Source organism: Sturnira hondurensis, unplaced genomic scaffold (assembly GCF_014824575.4).
Source record: "Sturnira hondurensis isolate 20B ecotype Veracruz unplaced genomic scaffold, ASM1482457v3 Scaffold0013299, whole genome shotgun sequence".
Classification (NCBI taxonomy): domain Eukaryota; kingdom Metazoa; phylum Chordata; class Mammalia; order Chiroptera; family Phyllostomidae; genus Sturnira; species Sturnira hondurensis.
Genome location: NW_028085930.1, coordinates 5,850,361 through 5,870,113, shown reverse-complemented (window position 1 = coordinate 5,870,113; position 19,753 = coordinate 5,850,361). Strand labels below are relative to the sequence as shown.

At 41.9% G+C, this 19,753-nt stretch overlaps 1 protein-coding gene across 1 annotated transcript in view; it reads left to right on the top strand.

The window, feature by feature from the left end:
• Window positions 1-19,753, top strand: part of LOC118997558 (serotransferrin-like) — a 42,940-nt gene that overhangs the window by 18,150 nt on the left and 5,037 nt on the right. Inside the window, 10 exon segments of the mRNA XM_037061256.1 lie at window positions 203-347; window positions 1,866-1,930; window positions 5,547-5,731; window positions 6,843-7,032; window positions 7,543-7,558; window positions 11,899-11,973; window positions 11,975-12,144; window positions 12,730-12,824; window positions 13,684-13,761; window positions 16,515-16,597. Coding sequence (XP_036917151.1) covers window positions 203-347; window positions 1,866-1,930; window positions 5,547-5,731; window positions 6,843-7,032; window positions 7,543-7,558; window positions 11,899-11,973; window positions 11,975-12,144; window positions 12,730-12,824; window positions 13,684-13,761; window positions 16,515-16,597 — 1,102 coding nt within the window.

Below are 19,753 nucleotides of genomic sequence, written 5' to 3'. Positions count from 1 at the left end.
GGGGAAATGGCTATTGGGTCAATAGCTACAGTCCTGCTATAGGGCTTTCTAGGCAATATGAGTACGTGGGATCCTCAGGTCTCTTTAAGGTCTTGGAGGTCTCTACCTGTTTTGGGCCACACACACCTTTTATGTGTCAGATGAAGACCATTCATATTGACTTGATTAGGAAAAGCTGACTTCCCCTTGTCCTTCCACACAGATAAGTATTTCAGTCAAGGCTGTGCTCCTGGGTATGAGCCGACTTCCAGTCTCTGTGCTCTTTGTATCGGCTCAGAAAATATTCCAGGAAAGGAGTGTCAAGCCAACAACAATGAGAGATACTATGGTTATACGGGGGCTTTCAGGTAAGTCTTAAAACACCGATATGGCTCAGTGGATTGAGCGCAGGCCTGCGAACCAGAAGATCGCGGTTCGATTCCCAGTCAGGGCACATGCTTGGGTTGCAGGCCAGTTTCTGGCAGGGGCCAGTTCCCTGCAGGAGATGCACAAGAAGCAACCATACATTGATGTGTCCTTCCTCTCTCTTTCCCTTCCCCTCTAAAGATAAATAAATAAAATGTTAAAAACAACAACAACAACAACAAAAAACACTGATATGAACATAATAGCACCCCCAGCTCTCAAAAGTTTCCTTTTTAGGAACTCAGGAGAGTTTATGTTTCTAGTCTGCTGGTCCTGCATGCATCAGGGTGCCACATTCAGCAACCCCATGAAGAACCCTATGACAGCCAGAGCCTCCAGACCTGGCTGTCATAGATAACAAAGATGGCAGGATGATGCAGACTGGAAGTTCTCAAGAGAGGGCAGTTTGCTCTCTGGGGACACTTGGCAGTGTCTGGAGATGTTTTTGATGATCAAATAGGGCTAGAACGGGCTGGGGTGTTGCTTCTGACCCCCAGTTGGTAGAGGCTGCTAAACATCCTGCATGCATCGGCAGCACCCTACAACAAGAGTGATCTGGTTCAAAATGTTACAAGTGCCAGTGTGCAGGGACCCTAACACAGCTGAATACAGGGGTTGGGGGCCCGTGCTCTTCCATTCATTCATCTTTGGGCAACCTGCAACCATACTCACCTGCAAATATATGAAAGTAAAGCACATGATTACATTCCCAACTACATCTCTATTCCATGAAATGTTTATCATTTTATAGAGACACCTGTGCACCTTATGACCTTATACTTTTTAACTATCCTTTCTCATTCAGGCCTGTGTTAGTAGTTCAGGAATCCATTAACTTGCACAATGATGGTAGTATTGCAACTGAACTTCTCAGTAGTAAAGGAAAAAAAATAAAGGTTATTCCACATTGGAAAACTACTCTCTAATGTTTGATTTAATACTAGGAAAATGATATAACCCTCTCTGTTGGAGAAACTATTCCAGAATTTAAGATTTAGTGTGTAGAACCAAGGTTGTATAACTCACAGGTGGCAAATGCAAGGCCCGTGGGCGCCCTCCACCTTGTCTTGTCCAGCCTGGCACCTTGTTTCTACCCTGCAGCAGAGCCTAACTCTCGCTTAACTGTTAAGGAGCAGTTACATTTACACAGTCCTACAATTACATTCAGCCCTTTGAAGGCAACTGCGAGGCTGATGTGGCCCCCCGGTGAAAATGTGTCTGACACCCCTGGTATAACTACAAACCAAATCAGAGGTTTCGTTTTCTTTTTTTAACTACTTCCATTAGTAATATACATCAGATTAGTAATAAATCTACTACTGGGAATAATAGATCAATGATAGAAGGGGAGTCACAGTCACTGACGTCAGATGGCCAGCCCTAGATCTGTAAAGCGGCCCTCCCGAATGACTGATGTATCTCGCTGACTTTCTTCTTCCTTCCTACCTGGCTCTCTGTAGGTGTCTGGTTGAGAGTGGAGATGTGGCCTTTGTGAAAGACCAGACTGTCCTACAGAACACTGAGGGTATGTGCGCATGCTCCTCCGCCCCTCAAAACTGGGGTTGCTGGGTTCCCTTGTGCTCAGGATGCTGGGTGGAAGTGTTATGGACTCTCAGGTTCCATAGCTCTGATCCTCAACCTTTTTATTCAGTGAAGAGAGAAGTTTTCACATGGGTAAGCAGAATGGTAAGACTGTGAGGTTCCACTGGCCCTAAATCTCGCCCAGGAACCCTACCATGGGTGCAGACATTATGTTGTCTGTCTCCTAAACACTGCAGGGCATGTTTCTTGAGAACAAGGATATTCTCTTATATACCTGCATTACAATGACCCAAATCAGAATATTTATATTAACATGGATTCAATACTCATCATATCCACAGTCCATATTCAAATTTTCTAAATCACTGCTAAAAGGCACACAGGTCTATATAATTACTTCCATATTTCCAGGTCAATATATATTCCAATATATTCTATATCCACTGAAAAAAACCCAGAGACAGTGGCACATCAGTAGCAATGAACACCAAGATCTTCAGTCTAGAACCACCTCCAATAAAAGGAACCAGGGCCCCTACAACCACAGCAGATTCTAGAGCTGGGCAAGGCAAATACAAAGTGAGCTTGTTAGATCACAGTGAAGTGTTCAGAGACATGGACATATGGAAGCACACAGGAAATGTTTTAAAGGACCTCCCACTGGCCAAATCTGGGATATTTTGAGCAATAAAAGAAATAGTAATAATAGTAATAATATAAAAGATAATAACCCATTGGATAAAATAAGAATACATGAGTCTATCCTGATTAAACAAATGAAAGTAAAAGGATAGATATTCCTTATTCCTTACAATGCTAACTAATAAATGTAGAAATAATTACAGAGTTAAAAAAACTATCACTTGGCACTCAATACAGTAAAAATTTATTCAGTCAAGAGTCATTATTGGATACTAAAACTAGTGGGTGAATACTGACATTAAAAAACAGAACAGGGATTTTAAAAAGTTGGGAAGAATGATAAGTACTTCATCTGCCTGCTCAGTATTACTGCTTATTGGATGTACTACAGTCCACATAGTGGTTATCTCCTTCCCCTCCCCCGCCCCTTCACACAACCTCAAATTTTACCTGCGACTCATCTAGAATGAACTAGTGTGGCACCAACTCGTCCAAGAAGCCTTCCCTGATGGCACACACACATTGTATGTCAATGGCACACGCACATCGACAACAGAATCCTTTGTCCATATTGCTAGTATTATCAGTTTATCACATTCTATAATAAATGGTGGCCATAGGAAATCTTTGAGCTCTTTCTTCCTCTTTTTATATCTTAACATCAACTATAGTATGTGGCATATAGGAGTTGCTAAATTCTTACTTGAAGGAATATTGGTCTGGTTAATTTTTCTTCTTTCCCTCCTATTATTTTTGCTTTTTTCTTCAAGGGTGTTCCTTTTTCCTGCTGTTGAGTGTTACCCTAAGACTGTTTCTTTGTCACTTCTTGATTTCTTTTTGTATTCTTCTGAGTAGGGCTTCCCTCTCTAGGCTCCATCTCCCCACTATTTGCAGTGACCCTAAAAGCCAGAACTATTGAGGAGAATTTAGAGGGGAGGCCTAACCTCCCATCCAAAAGCATCCCAGGATCTCTTTTTGCCACATGGTAATTTTTACGTGCAAAGTACACTGGCGCAGCAACCTCAGCCTGTATAAATCCAAGCTCCTTGTATTCTCTCAAAATCCAGTCCTCTTCCCACGGCCTCTGTCCCTACTGAAGACTCTACTACATGCCCTGTCAGTCAAGCCTAGATCAGTTCCTCAGTCAGCATGTTTTTCGTTTCTTTAGAATGTGTCCTTATTAATTCTTTAGTATGTTGTGATATGGAAGAATCAGGATACAAAAGCATGTGGACTGTATGATCTAATTATTCAGATACATCTGCATATTACACGTGTATGTGTTGAAAAAAGACTGAAAGAAATGTACCAATCTTAAAAGTGGCTGCAATGGGATTGTAAGTGCTTCAGAATTTTCTTCCTTAAACTATGTAGCATTTTACAAATTACTTTTATACACAATCAAGGATTACTATTACTGGAAAGAATAGTTTTGTCATGCACTTCTAGATGCCCACTGCTACCCTCCTAACCCAGACTGAAGCTCCTCCCATCTCATTATTCTTAACTGTCCTGTTCCAGGCTCTGGCTCATACATTAACACTGACTTCCATTCATAAATCCTCATAGACCCACCTTCCCTCTTGCCGAGTGCCACACTGCCTCCCACACTCAAGGCCTGTAGTGCCTGGGCGTGCCTCACTGGCTCAGTTCCACCGCCCAGGACTCTGTCCCAGTGGGGCCATTCTCCTCTCACCCTTTGGAAGCACCAGGTTCGTACCTGACTCTGAGTCTTCCCAGTGCCCTCCCTCATCCCTCTGAGAAGCATTCCTTTCTCCTCTCAATCCTATACATTTTACAAGACACATGTAAAACCTTGCCTCCTCCAGCTAGCTTCCCCTAATTAACATACTCACTGTGTCAGTTCTGAGATCACACAGCATTTAGAGTGTGTTCCACAAGATGAAAAATGTTATCTGTGCCCTGAAGTTTTGCTTTTGGCATGTGTGCCATTTTCTCCTCTCTAATAAGACTATGTCTTACAGAGAGCTGAGAACATAGTATTACATAAATGCTTAAATTACATGTAGAATAGATGGGTTTGGAGAGAACAATGATGGATTTTATTTGGAAGGTGTTGAGTTGGAGGGACTGGTAAGAAACGAAAGGAGAAATATGAGAAGGTGAGCGAAGATGTGTGCAGTTACTAGGCAGGGAGAGGCAGGAAATTTGGAATTTTCTATTAAGACTAAAAGTGTACATTTGGGGAGTGTTGAAAACAGGTATTTTAACTTTATATATAAGTAATGTAAACTTTTATACTTGTGAACTCATGTATTAGTTGTTCAGTTAAATGAAGAAAACCAACTGGAAATTAAATTAGGAAAAATATTGCAACACTGCATCTTTGGAGAGAAGTATAAACTGGGAAAACATCTTTGATGTTTGCCTCTGGGAGAAAAAGCCAAAATCCTGAGAACGGGTGAGTTTTCTTTTCTAGAGAGGATCTGGAGAAGATGAAGCAAAGGACTGAGGACAGGATATGGACCCGTGTGCACAGAGGACTGTGCATGTTTTCACGTAGAGCCAGTATGAGTGAGTCAGAGTTAAAACACTGCTGTAGTTTCTGGAAAGGCTTCTGGCAAAGTTCTCTGGCTTGTTGGTACAAGACAGAGCACAGAGATTGTCAACTAGTTGAGGGTCATGTTCTTCCTACACTTGAGTAAGAGGTCCAGATGCTTTAGAATTTAGTAGAAATAAAGAACTTTTTGAACAGAATCCACAGGATATAGTCCACTCTTCTCTGGCTGGGGAGGGCAGGCTGGAGAGGGTGGTCACTAGGAATTCCTGCTAACTCTAGTCTCTTCCTCTCCACATCACTGTAACCTCAGTGTGCGCACTTCTGCTGGTCACTGGATTCAGGCCCTCCACACACCGATGGGTCTGTCATAGCCCCCTGGAGAGGGTGTCTTGACCAAAACTGTCAGCTGTGGCTGACCGGCTTTCTCTATCTCCAGGAAGGAACCCCGATGCCTGGGCTAAGAATCTAAAGCAGGAAGACTTCGAGCTGCTGTGCACTGACGGCACCAGGAAGGCTGTGACCGAGGCTGAGCACTGCCACCTAGCCCGATCCCCAAATCACGGTGTTGTCTCGAGGGAAGATAAGGCAGCTTGTGTTCGCCAGGTGTTACTAGACCAGCAGGTATGAAGCAGCCAGGGCCTCCCACCCTTTCTTTCTGGGTGATTATTTGGTGGGAACTCACAGCTAAATGCAGCCCACATTCCAGCATTCTCTTTCTTGAAACTAGAATTGGGAGGGTATGGATTGTGGAACTGGATCTCCCAGGCCTGGCTCTCCTGGTCACTGGAGATAATCACCCATCTGATCTGCATGTCCTCATGTCTGCCTTCTTGCTTGCCCTTAACCTTGCTCTGTGGTAGTTTTATTTTATGCACATCTATATTTTTTTAAGTGAAGGAAACTGATTCTGTTTCCCAGACTTCCTCGACATGGGTCATGAAATGAAAACCTGCGTTTCCCTTGCTTAGACAGACTGAGAATCACTCCAGTATCCAGACAACCCAAGGCCCCTACCCTCACAGAGCCAACCTTGATGGGGAGAGGGGCTGTCTAAATATTCTAATCTAAAGGGCTCCTCAACTCACATCACCACCTTCCTCTCAACGACAGCTTCCTGCCTATTGACTCACCATTAGTTTTCCTTTTTAAGAATTAAGTTAGCATATCTCTGCAAGTCCTTTTATGATAAATGATAATAATAATTCAGACTTAATAAAGACTAGGTGCTAGGTGGAATGATATACTTTTTGTAATCATTATTTCACTTATAACCTTAGGAAGCCTGCAGTGATCAAGCCTCTTGCCCAAGATAGGATCAAAGATGTAGTCAAACATGAACTTGCAGCAACCACCTGTTCCACTCCTCATTGAGAGGCTCACGTTTAATACCTTCTCTAACAATAACACTTGGAAGGGAATAAGTTTCTGTCCTTTCACTTCCTGGAAGCAGCCCCCAAGGCCCTGGCCAGGGAAGTGGAGAGACCAGAGAAAGCAGGAGAGAGTGGCTGGGTAGGAGGCACCTCACAGAGCAAATAGTCCTTTGTGAAAACATGGAGCCAGGGCCAAAAAAGGGTGAACACCAGGTGAGGGAGGGGGGAGACCCTGAGGCATCCCCTGTAACCTCCCTTTCTTTACAAAGCCATTTCCCAGCTTTCATCCTCCTCCATCTCAACCATGTGTTCCTAGCAGCTCACTACCACAGGTCCTCACGTACTTTCTATTCATCTGACAGGTCATCTTTGGAAAAAATGGAACTGCCTGCTTGGATGACTTTTGTATGTTTCAATCTAAAACCAAGGACCTTCTGTTCAGGGATGATACAAAATGTCTGGCTGAACTTCAAGACAGAACAACGTACGAATCATACTTAGGAGCAGAGTATGTCACGGCTGTGGCTAACCTGAAACAATGCTCGACTTCCAGTGAGTAGGAGGAACAGCATGGCGGGGGGGAGCTACAAAGCAAATACAGGCAGGGCTCTGAATGGTGGGTACAAAATGAGAAGTGGGCTATGGTCCCCAGGAGGTAACTAAGGGACAAGATGAATTAATGATGGAACAATATAATCCCAGAATATATGGAGGTCTACTTGCATGGGCAGACAGCAAGGAGGCCACGAGTGCTGAAGTAGTGAACTGCCTGCAGATGCAGAATTCCAAAGTAAGAGGTTTATGTGCCCATGCCCATTGCTATGCACTAAAATCCTTTTTAAATTCAGAGTTGCGTTGTCCAATACCTAGGTAGCCCCTAGCCACAATGGCTATTTAAGTTTAAATTAATTAAAATGAAAAAAATTTTTTTCTCAGCCACACGAGCCACAATTCAAATGTTCAACTATGTGTGACTCCATATAGGTGGGCAAAGGTAGCATTTCCAACACTGCAGAAAGATCTTTAACACAGCACTACTCTTAAAGCTTGAACAATAGTAAGTTCTGGTAACGATAAAGTCATACATACTATTCATCTGGAACACCAGTTTTCTCAGAATTAAAATACAATAAAACACACCTTTGCACTCAATCTATGTTGGACCTCATTTAATCACTTGAAATCACTTGGAAGATGTGGGTGAATACCATGGTTATAGGGTGAATGCATGTCAACTTTTGTTGCACATACATTCACATACATTGCACATAAGTGAGCCATGGACCTTAAAATACTGATTCCAGGCCCTGGGGATACTGACTCAGCAAGTCTGTGCACAGTCAGGGTTTTTGCATTTTAACAGCTTCCCCGCACACTTCTGGTGTAAGGAATATACTTGCCTGTGGCCATTGCTGAGAGCACCCAGACTATAAGCTATACCCTCTTAAAGGGGAGAAAGTCCCCTTTGGGAAAGGGGAGAACAGCTCCACTGTTCTCTGCTCCATCTTCAGCCCCTAGTACAGAAATTGTCACGTGCCAAGTGCCTAGTGCCTCTTGCTCTGGTAGTTCCTCACTGGCCTAAAGAGGTCAGAGATCAGTCTTTTCAGGTTCGTTCCAATCACATGGGCTCATGTGTGGAGCTCTGTCTATAAAACACAGGTGGGGGATGATGTAGAGCAGGGAAATTGTGTTACCATCCTTGGCATGGGGCACAACCTGGGATAGGCACAGTGCCATGCTGGCAAGTGGAGAAGGCCACTGGAAGAATGACTGATCTAGCCATCAGAGGAGCATGGCTATGGTCTGAATGCTTTCGTATTCAAAAGTAGCTATTTACTCCCTCAACAGACAGTAAACACAGGTAGATATTGACTGCCCTACCTTTCTTCTCTGCCCCTACAGAACTCCTGGAAGCCTGCACTTTCCACAGAGGTTGAAATCCAAAAGTGGAGCCGTGACCTGATGGAGATGGGATCGCACCTGACCCATCAGCTTCCCCTGGTGTTGCTGGCCTGAGTGGTTTGGCTGTCTTCATAGTTCAATGTTGCTGCCTGTGCAGGAAATAAAATAAAATTTGTTATTGGTTCTACCTTTTAAAAACTTCATTCTTTCCTAAATGTTTATCCTGGGAGGATTTCTTTTATACTATCCAACTAAATACATGGGCGACTGAGTCCTTCCTTCGGAGCTGAAGGTTCATCTGATCCTTCCCACTGCCTTGGGTGCAGTCCCAGAGCCACACCTCTGGGATACAGTCCCAGCAGGAATTCTTCCTAGAAGCGGTCTACAGGGTCAATATAATAGAATCAAGTGTCTATCACTCTGTGTGTGTGTGTATGTTGCTAGGGAAGGGGCAGGAAGGAATTATTGAAGTGGACTGTTCAAGTGAGTACTGAAAAATATAAAATATTTACACAGTTAAAAATACTTTTAATGAATTTCATCAGGTCCTGACTCTAACTGGTCGGAAACGTGAATCACTGGGACATCTTCTTGCTAAAAATCATCCTTTGACCCTGATTCCCACAGCAGTCATTGCCCTGTCTCCTCCCCTCACTTATTATAAGTGAGCTATTTCCACTCCTTCCTTATTATTAATGGCTGGACATATGGAAGTCAGTCTTCGGCTGTACTCACTTCTCTGTAGGTATCCTGGCCAAGGTTGCCATCCACCTGCAGTTGTGAAAACCCACTTTAGTTCTTTCCTTCTTGAGTCTGTTTACTGCACGTGATACAGCTGGCCACTCACTTTTCCTCAGAACTCTCCCCAGCTTCTCTGTCCTGGCAGTTCTTCTGTCCATTTCTGGACTTACTTTGGGCTCAGCCTGCTGGCCTTGAAACTGTAGGGAAATCTTTCTGAGGTTCTTTTCTTGACCCAGCACTCTTCTCACTCTGCAGGCCACCCCCTATACAATGTGAATGACTCCTGGGCATCTATCTACTTCTATACCTGTATTTCTGACCCGTGTCTCCATTCTCATACCTCCTCCTCCTTACTGTGGATCTATACTGTAGAGCTCCCTCAGCAACCAGAAATCCAACAAGTCAAAAGCTGAGGTGATGATCCCGCCCCATCCCTCTCCTGCTTCCCTAATCCAACTGCTGTTTACATATAGGAGTATTTCACATCAGCTACGGTCATGGTCTTCTAGCCTCATAGGAGCCATAAAGTGAGGAGTGAAATTTCATCTCACTGTTTTCCTTCATTCCATGTCTAATGTCAGCAAGTTCTATTGATTTTGCCTTCTAAACATCTCTCCAGTTTGCCTTTCTGTTTCCTGACTCCTTCCACAGCCTCAGTTTACACTCAGGAACAAAGCTGCAGATGGGGGTTCCTGGACACCACAGTCCACCTAGCTCTTTGCTTTGTAGTGTCCACGGAAGCAGGATCCTAGGTCTACTTTGCAGTGAACACCGATGCCGACCTTTCTACACACAGCCCCGCTTTGCTTTGAGCCTACCAATACTCTGCCTTATTTAATATTCACCAAAATGCCACCTGTACCCCAAATTCTACAATAACTTTTCTCTTCCTTTGTTTGGTGAGGTCCCCCATGGGGTGTGGTCTGTCTTAATGCAATGAGTCAACTAATCTAATTTTGCCAACAATGTACGGAGCGCCTACCATGGGCCAGACACTGTTCTAGAGACGGCAAATACAGCAGTGCATGCTGTAGTCCCTTAATAATTTCTGTGTATTTTTATTTATTCCTCCCTGTAGACTTCTTCTTATCGAAAAATGTCTGAAATAACGTTCACCAGATATAAGTATGAAGGTTGATGTGATTTGTGGATTTTTTTTTATCTTTCACTATGGCTTGAGATTTTTAATACAATAAGCATAATTCATTTTAATTATTTAAATTTTTTTATTGTCACCTATTGTCAATCTGTGCCTTCCACACCTACCTGTCTCTGGTTTAGACCCTGTGCATCTTTTGCCAAAACACTGCAACAGCCCCCAGCCGATCACTCTGCCTCCAGTATTTTCTCCCTCAGATGACAGTTCTTCACTGACCTGCCAGTCATGCATGTTACTTCCAACTGAACTTCTGATCACATTCTATATATCGCAATAAGGTTCCTGCCAGTCTTTCCCAATCATCTCCTGCCACTTCCACTGAAGTGACACCTGAGTAATGACAGAGTCTGGGAACTGGCAACTCCTAGGTGGTCACTTCTGGCCTGATAATGTGTATTATTTGGGTCACCAGTTTGGGTTTTTAAAATTTATTGACTTTTCTTTTTTTTGTTTTTGAGAGAGAAAGAGATTTGTTGTTCCATTTATTTACGCATTCACTGGTTGATTCTTGCATTGTGCCCTGACCAGGGACTGAACCTGCAACCTTGGCACATTGTCACGATGTTCTAACCAACTGAGCTACCCCGCCAGGACCTGGGCCACACATTTTTAAATATTTTCCATTACCTGCTGAAGTTTGAAAAGTGGAAGGTTCCCATAAATACCTGCCTTTCTGGCTTCTCTTTAGAAACTGGAAGAACTGACCATCTTCATCCCACACACCTGCCTGGCAGGGTCGTGGCTGCCACTTTGGGCAGGAATGATGGCTGCATTTTTCAACAGCTCCCACACCTCTCATTAGTTTTCCTGGCTGCTTGTTTTAAAGATGACAACTCACCACCCATCTGGGGTAGCTCAGTGGATTGAGTACAGCCCTGCAAACCAAAGGGTCGCTGGTTTGATTCCCAGTCAGGGCACATGCCTAGGTTGCAGGCCAGGCCCCCAATATGGGGCGAGCGAGAGGCAACCACACACCGATGTTTACCTCTCTCACTCCCTTCCCCTCTCTCTAAAAAATAAGTTTAAAAATCTTTTTTAAGAAGACCACTCACTTGCAGTCCAGGATTTATAGTGTAGGGACACGGAATTGCTCCTTTTCTTCTGCACAGAGACCCTTTCTCCTTAATTCCAGCAGAATCTAACGCAACCTTCATGGCCCAGTTCTGGTCACTTTCCTCCACGAGCTTTTCTCCGAACTCCTGACGGGTTAAGCGTCCTTTTCTGTATCCCCACATCAAACCGTACATCCTCCGCCATATCCCGTGCCACATTATATTCGGACAAAATGTTTGTGTGACGTTTGAGTTCCTCACAAGACACCTCAGGAAAGGAGGGACTGGCAATCCTCAGTGGAGACTTCTAGAGCCGCTCATTTTCCTCACCCAGCATTCTGCCAACAACCATAAAGAAGGGCGGCACCACTGACTCATATCTTAAAGGATAAGTGGGTCATTCATGAAACAACCTGTGGCTGTCCTCCCGTTCGGTACAAACGCGCCACACTACAAAAAAACAAAAACAAAAACAAAAACAAAAACAAAAACACCCCTAAAAACCCTACAACTCCCATCAGGCCCTTCGGGATCACCGCCCTCGAGGAGAAAAATACAACTCAGGAACTACCACTCCCGTGATGCTCCGCTTCAGACGTCTGCGTGGAGCGTAGGGACACGTTGCTTCTAGGGCGCCGGAGACTACGGAATTCAGCATGGCTTCCACCAGCTCCCAGCGATTGGGGAATGGTGGTGGTGTCGGCGGCGCTTTCCAACCTTACCTAGACTCCTTGCGGCAGGAACTACAGCAGAGGGACCCGACTGTGCTGTCGGTAGTAGTGGCGCTTCTGGCGGTGCTGCTGACGCTGGGTAAAGAGGTGGCGAGTGGTTATGAAGGATGCAGGGCGAGCGAGTCGGGCCTGAACTGGGAGGATGCCGGGCGGAGAAGGCACCTGGCGGGCGTCTGTTGAGGGAATCGCACCCCTTATGACACCCTGTCCTCCTGCCTGAAGCAGCGGGAGAAGCGCTGCGACCCCCAAAGTGGTATCCTGGGCCATGGGGCACAAATTACTCTTCCTTCAGTTTCTGTTTAGTTTAAGCGCGTGGTCCCCCCTTACGTTGCGTTTACTACCAAGACTCCTGGGCTTTCTACTTAAAGTTGGAGCGTCCTGTGTTTGCGTGCTAGGCGCTGAGGATACAAAGTTGATAGACAAGATTGCTCTTAAAAGAGTCCACGGGGGTAGGGGTTTCACCCAAAAGTTGACATTTGAGAGTGGCAGGTACTCTCAGTGGGGTCCCTAACAACAGTAACTAACAATTACGGTGGTAGTAACAATAAAAGCAAGTTTCAGGTGATTGCGGTGTTCTATGGTAGGCTTATGTTAATATACCCACCCCAACCATACACGCATACTGTTATAAGGCTAATTTTATTTCTTTTTCTGTATTCCACAGTGTTCTGGAAGTTCATCAGGAGCAGAAGGAGCAGTCAAAGAGCTGTACTTCTTGTTGGCCTTTGTGACTCTGGGAAGACGTTGCTCTTTGTCAGAGTAAGTGCTTTTGATTTATATCTCTCTCACACTAGATAGGACAACTTAGGGCATCCCATTATTTTGGGTGGTCATGATTTATTTTGGAAAAGAAGCTGATGCCGATAAATTGGACAGTTAATTCTTGACTCTCTTGGGAGGACAAAAAGACTCTTGCAAACTCGTAAACTGGAATTTTTTGACCATTTCTATTTTCTTGCATTTGATAGATTCTCATATTTAGGTCTTGTCTCATCTAAAGGTTTTATGTAGCTACTTTCATGCTGTGGCTAAGGAGGCCAGAGCAGGAGAAAAGTTAGAAAGATTTGATTTGTGTGTTGTGTATAATTCGTTGTGCAGTATACTCTACTGATAGCTCTATACTCACCTGATAGGTTGTCAAAGATGATTTTTTAAAGGGTGATTATTTGACATTGGGCTATGTAGGTTCTTTTCACTCATTTTTATTTTTAATCTGTAGCTTTAAATGTTTTTGTTGTGGAGAGTAGCAGAGGGTTTCTCATTCTTCGTTTTGAGAGTATAAACGATTTTCCTTTCACTAGAGAAAGATAACCTTTAATTATCTTTAATAATTAAATAATGTTTTGGAAGGTTGGTAAATTTGGCCGTGAACCATTTGAAACAGTTATTTGAAAATAATAGGGGGAGTTCCCCCTCTCAGTTGGGTAGAGGGGAATAAAGTTTGCAAATTGGATTTTTCTACAAGTAAGGGAAAAAAAACCTCAACATGGCCTTTTTCATCTGTTGCAAATAACGTTCATGTATTTGGCTTCTAGGATCTTTAGAACAAAATTACTCTCTTAAGGTTTGCTTATGTCAGTGTTTACTCTGGTCTCCCCCATGTTATTTTTCTTTACAGTTGTTAACAGGCCTTTACAGAGACACCCAGACTTCCATCACTGACAGCTCTGCTGTGTACAGAGTCAAGAATACCAGGGTAAGGGGCTCCTAGAATGTTGGGGGCCTGACAGTTTTACTTTACTTTGTTGTGTCAGGAAGGGCATTTTTAAGCTAAATTAGTCTGAGTAGTTTATTTCCATGGAGAAATATGACCCATGTGACAAACCCTGCTCTTGACCACCCAGGCAATCCATTTAATTATGCCCTCCCCTGCTTTGTTGTCCCTCAGTACCTCAGGACACACTTTATTAGTTTCTGTTTCTTTGTGTTGAGGATGAGGATTAAGCCTTTTTTTATGTTTTGAATATGTTATACATGTATATGGGACAAAAATTCAAAAGGTTAAAAAGGATATTTGGTGAAAAGTAATGTTGCCCTTTCTATCCCTACTACCCAGTCTTCTCCTTGGAGGTAATAACTTCCCATTTTCCTGTGTGTATCCTTTCAGATAGCCTATGTATATGCAAACACAGCTGTATATTCTTTAATTTTTTTTCTTTTCTTTCTTTTCAGTTCTGTTTTATGTTTTTTAACTTAACAATATGCTTGTGTTTGATACTTGTTTTTTCTCATTTGTACCTAGTTGATTTATGAGCTGCATAGTATTCCATTATGTACCATACAATTAAGTTCTTATTTAATAAGAGCCCTATTAACAGACATTTAGTTGGTAGTTATCTTTTTCTTTTGCATACAATGAATGTAGCAGTGGATCTCTTAAAGAGTATGCATGAGTATATTTTTTAAAATACCAAGAAGGAATCGTGAGGACTTTGTATGTTCCTGTGTAGCACTATCATGTTGATAGGCCAATGACTGTCAGGCCAATTCCTGTGCTTAACAGGTACTTGGTGAGTGAGTGGAAGGAAGTGTGGGTGACTGGTTGGAGGGGGAGATGCTTAGATGGGTGAGTTTGAATGATGATCTTACAGACCTTCCCTTCTTGCTTCCGGAATTAAACATTGTTAAGAAAAAGTAAAGAGAGATTCTTTTAAATGTCTTAGAGATATTTTTGTTTCTTTTCATTAATGACACTCCTTTTGGCCCATAACTTTTTAAATTCCCAAGGATTCAGATTTTGAAATTTCGGTTTTAGGAGATGTTTGATTCTTGGGATACTTGCACCAGATTTTTTAAGTGGGGTGTCCCAGGGAATGCCTCAGACAGTAGAGTTGCCACCGGCCACTTGGGGCTGTTGAGCACCTTGAAACGTGACTATCCGAATAGAAGGGTGCTTTACGTGTAAAATGTACACCAGATACTGAAGACGTAGAATGAAAAAAAGAATGTAAAATGTTGATAATGTCTTGATTTTCTTATTATATGTTAAAAGGATAATTTACATACAGTGTGGGGCAAAAGTAGGTTTACAGTTATAAGTATGTGAAACACAGTTTATTCTTGTATTATTATTTATTAATAATTGGATTATTTTCCATACAAACAACTATAAACCTACTTTTGCCCTGTCCTGTATGTTGATATTATTAAAATTAATTTTACCTATTTTTACTTTTTTTAAGTTTTCATAATTTTTTTACGAGCCTTTTTTAAAAAATGTAATTGTTGTTCAAGTACAGTTTTCTGTCTTTTACTTCCATCCCAGCCCACCCCGTTTTCAGAAAATTTAACGTTACATATGAGGCTTGCATATTTCTGTTGAATATGTAGAATATTCCTCCCTTCTTTTTTTAACTCCCCTTATGTTTTAGATCTAGTCTCTATCTCTTAGGGTAATAATGTATCTGTTAATGTATCTTCTGGATTATTTCTAGTGTTTGGTGCAGTGCTGATTATGAAATGTGGTAGTGGGTCCCATCCTGAGGTCCCTAGGCTCTTACCTCTATTTCTTTTAAAAAGGCCAATACACATCATATTTTTACCCCTAAAAGACCACAGTCAGGCCATAATGAATCCAGCTGTATTCATGTGAAACTGAGTGATGTGGCTGCCCTCCTGCTAAACAGTGGTGAAGACTGGCTGTGGATAAGGCAGAGCATCTGGGAAATGACCCATGAGTCTGACGATATGTGTGCCAGAGCTGTATCCGAGAGTCCTACCATTGAGCATAGCCACATCTACATTGACCCTGAGCTCCAGAATGAAGGCCTGGAAGGAGTAGCACTTAAATGGATGTTCATGAGTGCTCAGTAGGGGTATAACCCCTCCCTGTTTTAATGATTGTCGTCTGAATCAAGAATTGACACAAAATATTGACAAGACTGGAACAAATGGTGTGACTAGTAGACATATTTAAAATTAAATTATGGTAGAAATGTAAAAGAATGTTTTGTTATAGAGATTGGGGATCCATATAATGGTAATATGCTGTGTGGTAAAGTATAGGGTCTTATATAATTTATTTTGTGAATATTGATTACTGTTTTTCGCTCTTATTTATACTAGCATATTTCCCTAGCCTTAGATGGACCACAGTTCCCTGACTTCCTCAGACAGGGTCAAGTTTCTCATCACCCTCAGAACATTTGTCCATATATAAGTGTAAAATTGGAATTTTACACTTACATAAATGTAATTTTACATCGTTGATCTTTCTGATTATGTTACAAGCCCTGTTAGAGCTCGGACTGTGTCTGTTTTTGCCCATTGTTCCTTGACTGATGATTCATAAATAGAAGATGCTTAGTAAACATTTGTTTGATTCATTCATTAATTAGAGTGAACATTTTTTGGTTAATTAATTGGCCTGAAATCTGATACGAAAGGTTTGTGTTGTGAATGTGAATCAGGACCGAAACATTAATTTAATGTTACTGCCGCCATCCTTAGGGCACTAGTCTGACCTTGATCGACCTCCCTGGCCATGAGAGCTTGAGACTTCAGTTCCTAGAGCGGTTTAAGGCTTCAGCCCGGTGAGTCGGAAGTGGAATGAGTTTGTCTGAAGTCTGTCTTTATCAAGACCACCTGTGTTGTTTGCTGGATGGTATTCGGGAAGCAGCCTGGTGTCCTGGAGTGGAAAGAGTATGGAACCTGGGGTCAGCCAGTTCTAGGTCGCAAGCCTGCCTGTACTAGGATTTGGCGAGGATTATATGTAACGTTATATGTTATTATAGGTAACGTTTGACATGTTTCTCAGAGTGTTCAGAAAATGTTAACTATTATTATCACGTTAGTAAAGTTTTCATTTACTCTGAGGACAGTTTCAGTAATGTATAGAACTGTTAATCTGAAAAAAATTTTTAAAGCTAGGTGGAAACCTAGAAGTTATTAAAATCTAACATTATATGTTTATATTTTAAAATTACCTAAAATCGATGCCTCAAAAGTACAGAACAGTATTTTCATATTTCTTTCAGTGTTGTTGTAATGTTACTGACTCTTATTTCCTGACATTCCTGTGCTCCAGGTTAAGATGCTTTATTCTTTAGTTTCAAGCCCTGATAAAAACATAAGAGGACAATCAATATATGAGACTTCACTGATTTTTAATATCTATGAAATTGACATGCTACTTAAGATTGATAGTGTCATAGTTTAATTCATAGTATTTTTCTTAGTTCTTGAAATAATAATTTATTAATTGATGGAATCTTAGATTTGATGGAAAGAGGTAGTGGTTTTTTTTTTTTACTTACCTGTATTTTTCGGACTACAAGACCCACCCCTCCCCCCCCACCCCCCGGGAGGAATAATGGTTGTTAATGCTGCTGTTGAGTTCTGTTTACATTTACATCAGTGAAATATTATGTTATTAAATATTTTACCACATTTTTTGCTTCAAAAATTTTTTTCCTATTTTCCTCCTCTAAAACTGAGGTGCATCTTATGGTCCGAAAAATATGGTATTTTTTGAAGATGTGACTTATATTTTGTTGTTGCTTCCTTGCCCACAAGATGGTGGTGTTGAGCAGCCTATCACAGATAAAACTGTTGTGTGTGATTTAAAATAATTTTTTAGAGTAGTGTTAGGTTCACAGCAAAATTTGAAAGAAGGTACAGGGATTTCCCATATACCCCTGCCCGCACACATGGATAGCCTCCCCTGTTGTCACCATCCTCCACCAGACTGGTTTTTTGGTTAAAATTGATGAACCTACGTGGACATATCATAAGCAGAGTCTATATTTTACACTAGGTTTCACTCTTGGGTTATACATTCTACAGATGTGATCAAATGTATAACATCATGTGTTCACCATTATAGTTTCACTGCCCTAAAAACCCTCTTTGCTCTGCGAATTCCTCCCTCTCCTCCCTAACCCCCCATGGCCACTCTTCACTCCCTCTATGGTTTCGCCTTGTCCAGAATGCCACACATTATGTAGCCTTTTCAGATTGACTTCTTTTAGGTGCTAATAATAAGCATTCAAGTTTTTTCCAAGCCTTTAAATTTCTTGACAGCTCACTTCTTGTTGGTGCTGGCTAACATGCCATTGTCTGGATGTACCGCAGTTCATCTATTTATTCATCTACTGAAGGACATACTGATTGCTTTCAAGTTTGGACAATTCTGAATTAAGCTATCGTAAACATCTGTGTGTCACCTTTTGTGTGGACGTAAGCATTAGGATAAGTACCAAGGAGCACAGGTGTGGAATGGTGATAGGAGAATGTTTGGTTTTGTAAGAAATTGCCAAATTGTCTTCCAAAGTGGCTGTACAATTTTGCATTTACACCGGCAACAAACGAGAGTTCTGTTGCTTTGTGTTCTTATCAGCATTTAGCATTGTCAGTGTCCTAGATTTTGGCCACTCTGATAGGTATGTAATGGTATCTAGTTATTTTAATTTGCATTTTCCCTGATGACATGCTGTGGAGTATCTTTTTACATACTATTTGCTACCTATAGATTTTGTTTGGTGAAGTGTCATTAAAGATCTTTGACCCATTTTTTATCGGGTTGTTTTCTTACTGTTGAGTTTTAGTTCTTTATATATTTTGGACAACAGTCTTTAATCAGGTAGAACTTTTGCAAATATTTTCTCCCCGTCTGTGGCTTATCTTATTCTCTTGATGGTGATTTTTTAAAGCAGAAATTTTTTAATCTTTAATGAAGTCTAGTTGATGGATTCTGTTCATGGATATGCCTTTGGTATTGTGTCTAAAATTCATAGGCAAACTCAGGATCATCTTGGGGTGGGGTTCAGACAGCTTCCAAATTGGGGGACCAGATTGGTTCCTCATCCTTTTTATCTCTTCATCTGGTTGTTAATTAGGTCTTTTAATATTCTTTGTATTAAACCAGTAATTTAGTGAGTAAATTGGTTTCCTGAGTTCTGTAAGCTACTCTAGCAAATTAATTCAATCCAAGGAGGGGGAACATCTGATTTAGAGCCAGTCAGTCAGAAGTACAGGTGACAACTTCTGACTGACCCAGGTGAAAAGTCCAGGTTGTCACTTGTACTTCTGACTGGCATCTGCGGTCCCCTCTAGTACATTACTTGAACTCAAGGCGGGGAGTGGTGGGAACCTCCAGTTTTTAGCCAGTTGGTCAGAGTTACTGGTGTTCACATCTGAAGTAGAGAGCGGTCTTGTGGGGCTGAGCCTTTAACCTGTGGAATCTGAGCTATTTCTAGGTAGCTGGTGTCACAATCAAGTTGAATTATAGGATGCATAGCTGGTGTTAGGAGCAGTGCTTGGTGGTGGTGGAACCCTCCTCTCTTACATTGGAAATGGGTGCAGGACCCGTTAATTGTGGTATGTAATTCCTTTTATATATTGTTGGAGTCTGTGGGTGTTTTATTGAGGGTTTTTACATTTATGCTCATGAGAGGTGTCCATCTGTAGTTTTGATATTACTTTGTCTGGTTTTGGTATTGCAGTAATGCTGGCTTCATAGAATGGGTTAGGAAGTACTCCCTCTGCTTCTGTTTTCTGAAGGATAGTGTAGAGGATTGGTATATTTAGTTTTTTTAATTGAATGTATCTGACATACAACATTGTGTAAACTTCCTTAAGTGTTTGCTAGACTTGACCAGTAAACTCTTATGTACCTCGTATTTTCTGTTAGGAAGGTTTTTCATTATTGATTCCATTTCTTTAATAGAGCTAGGCCTATTCAGATTGTT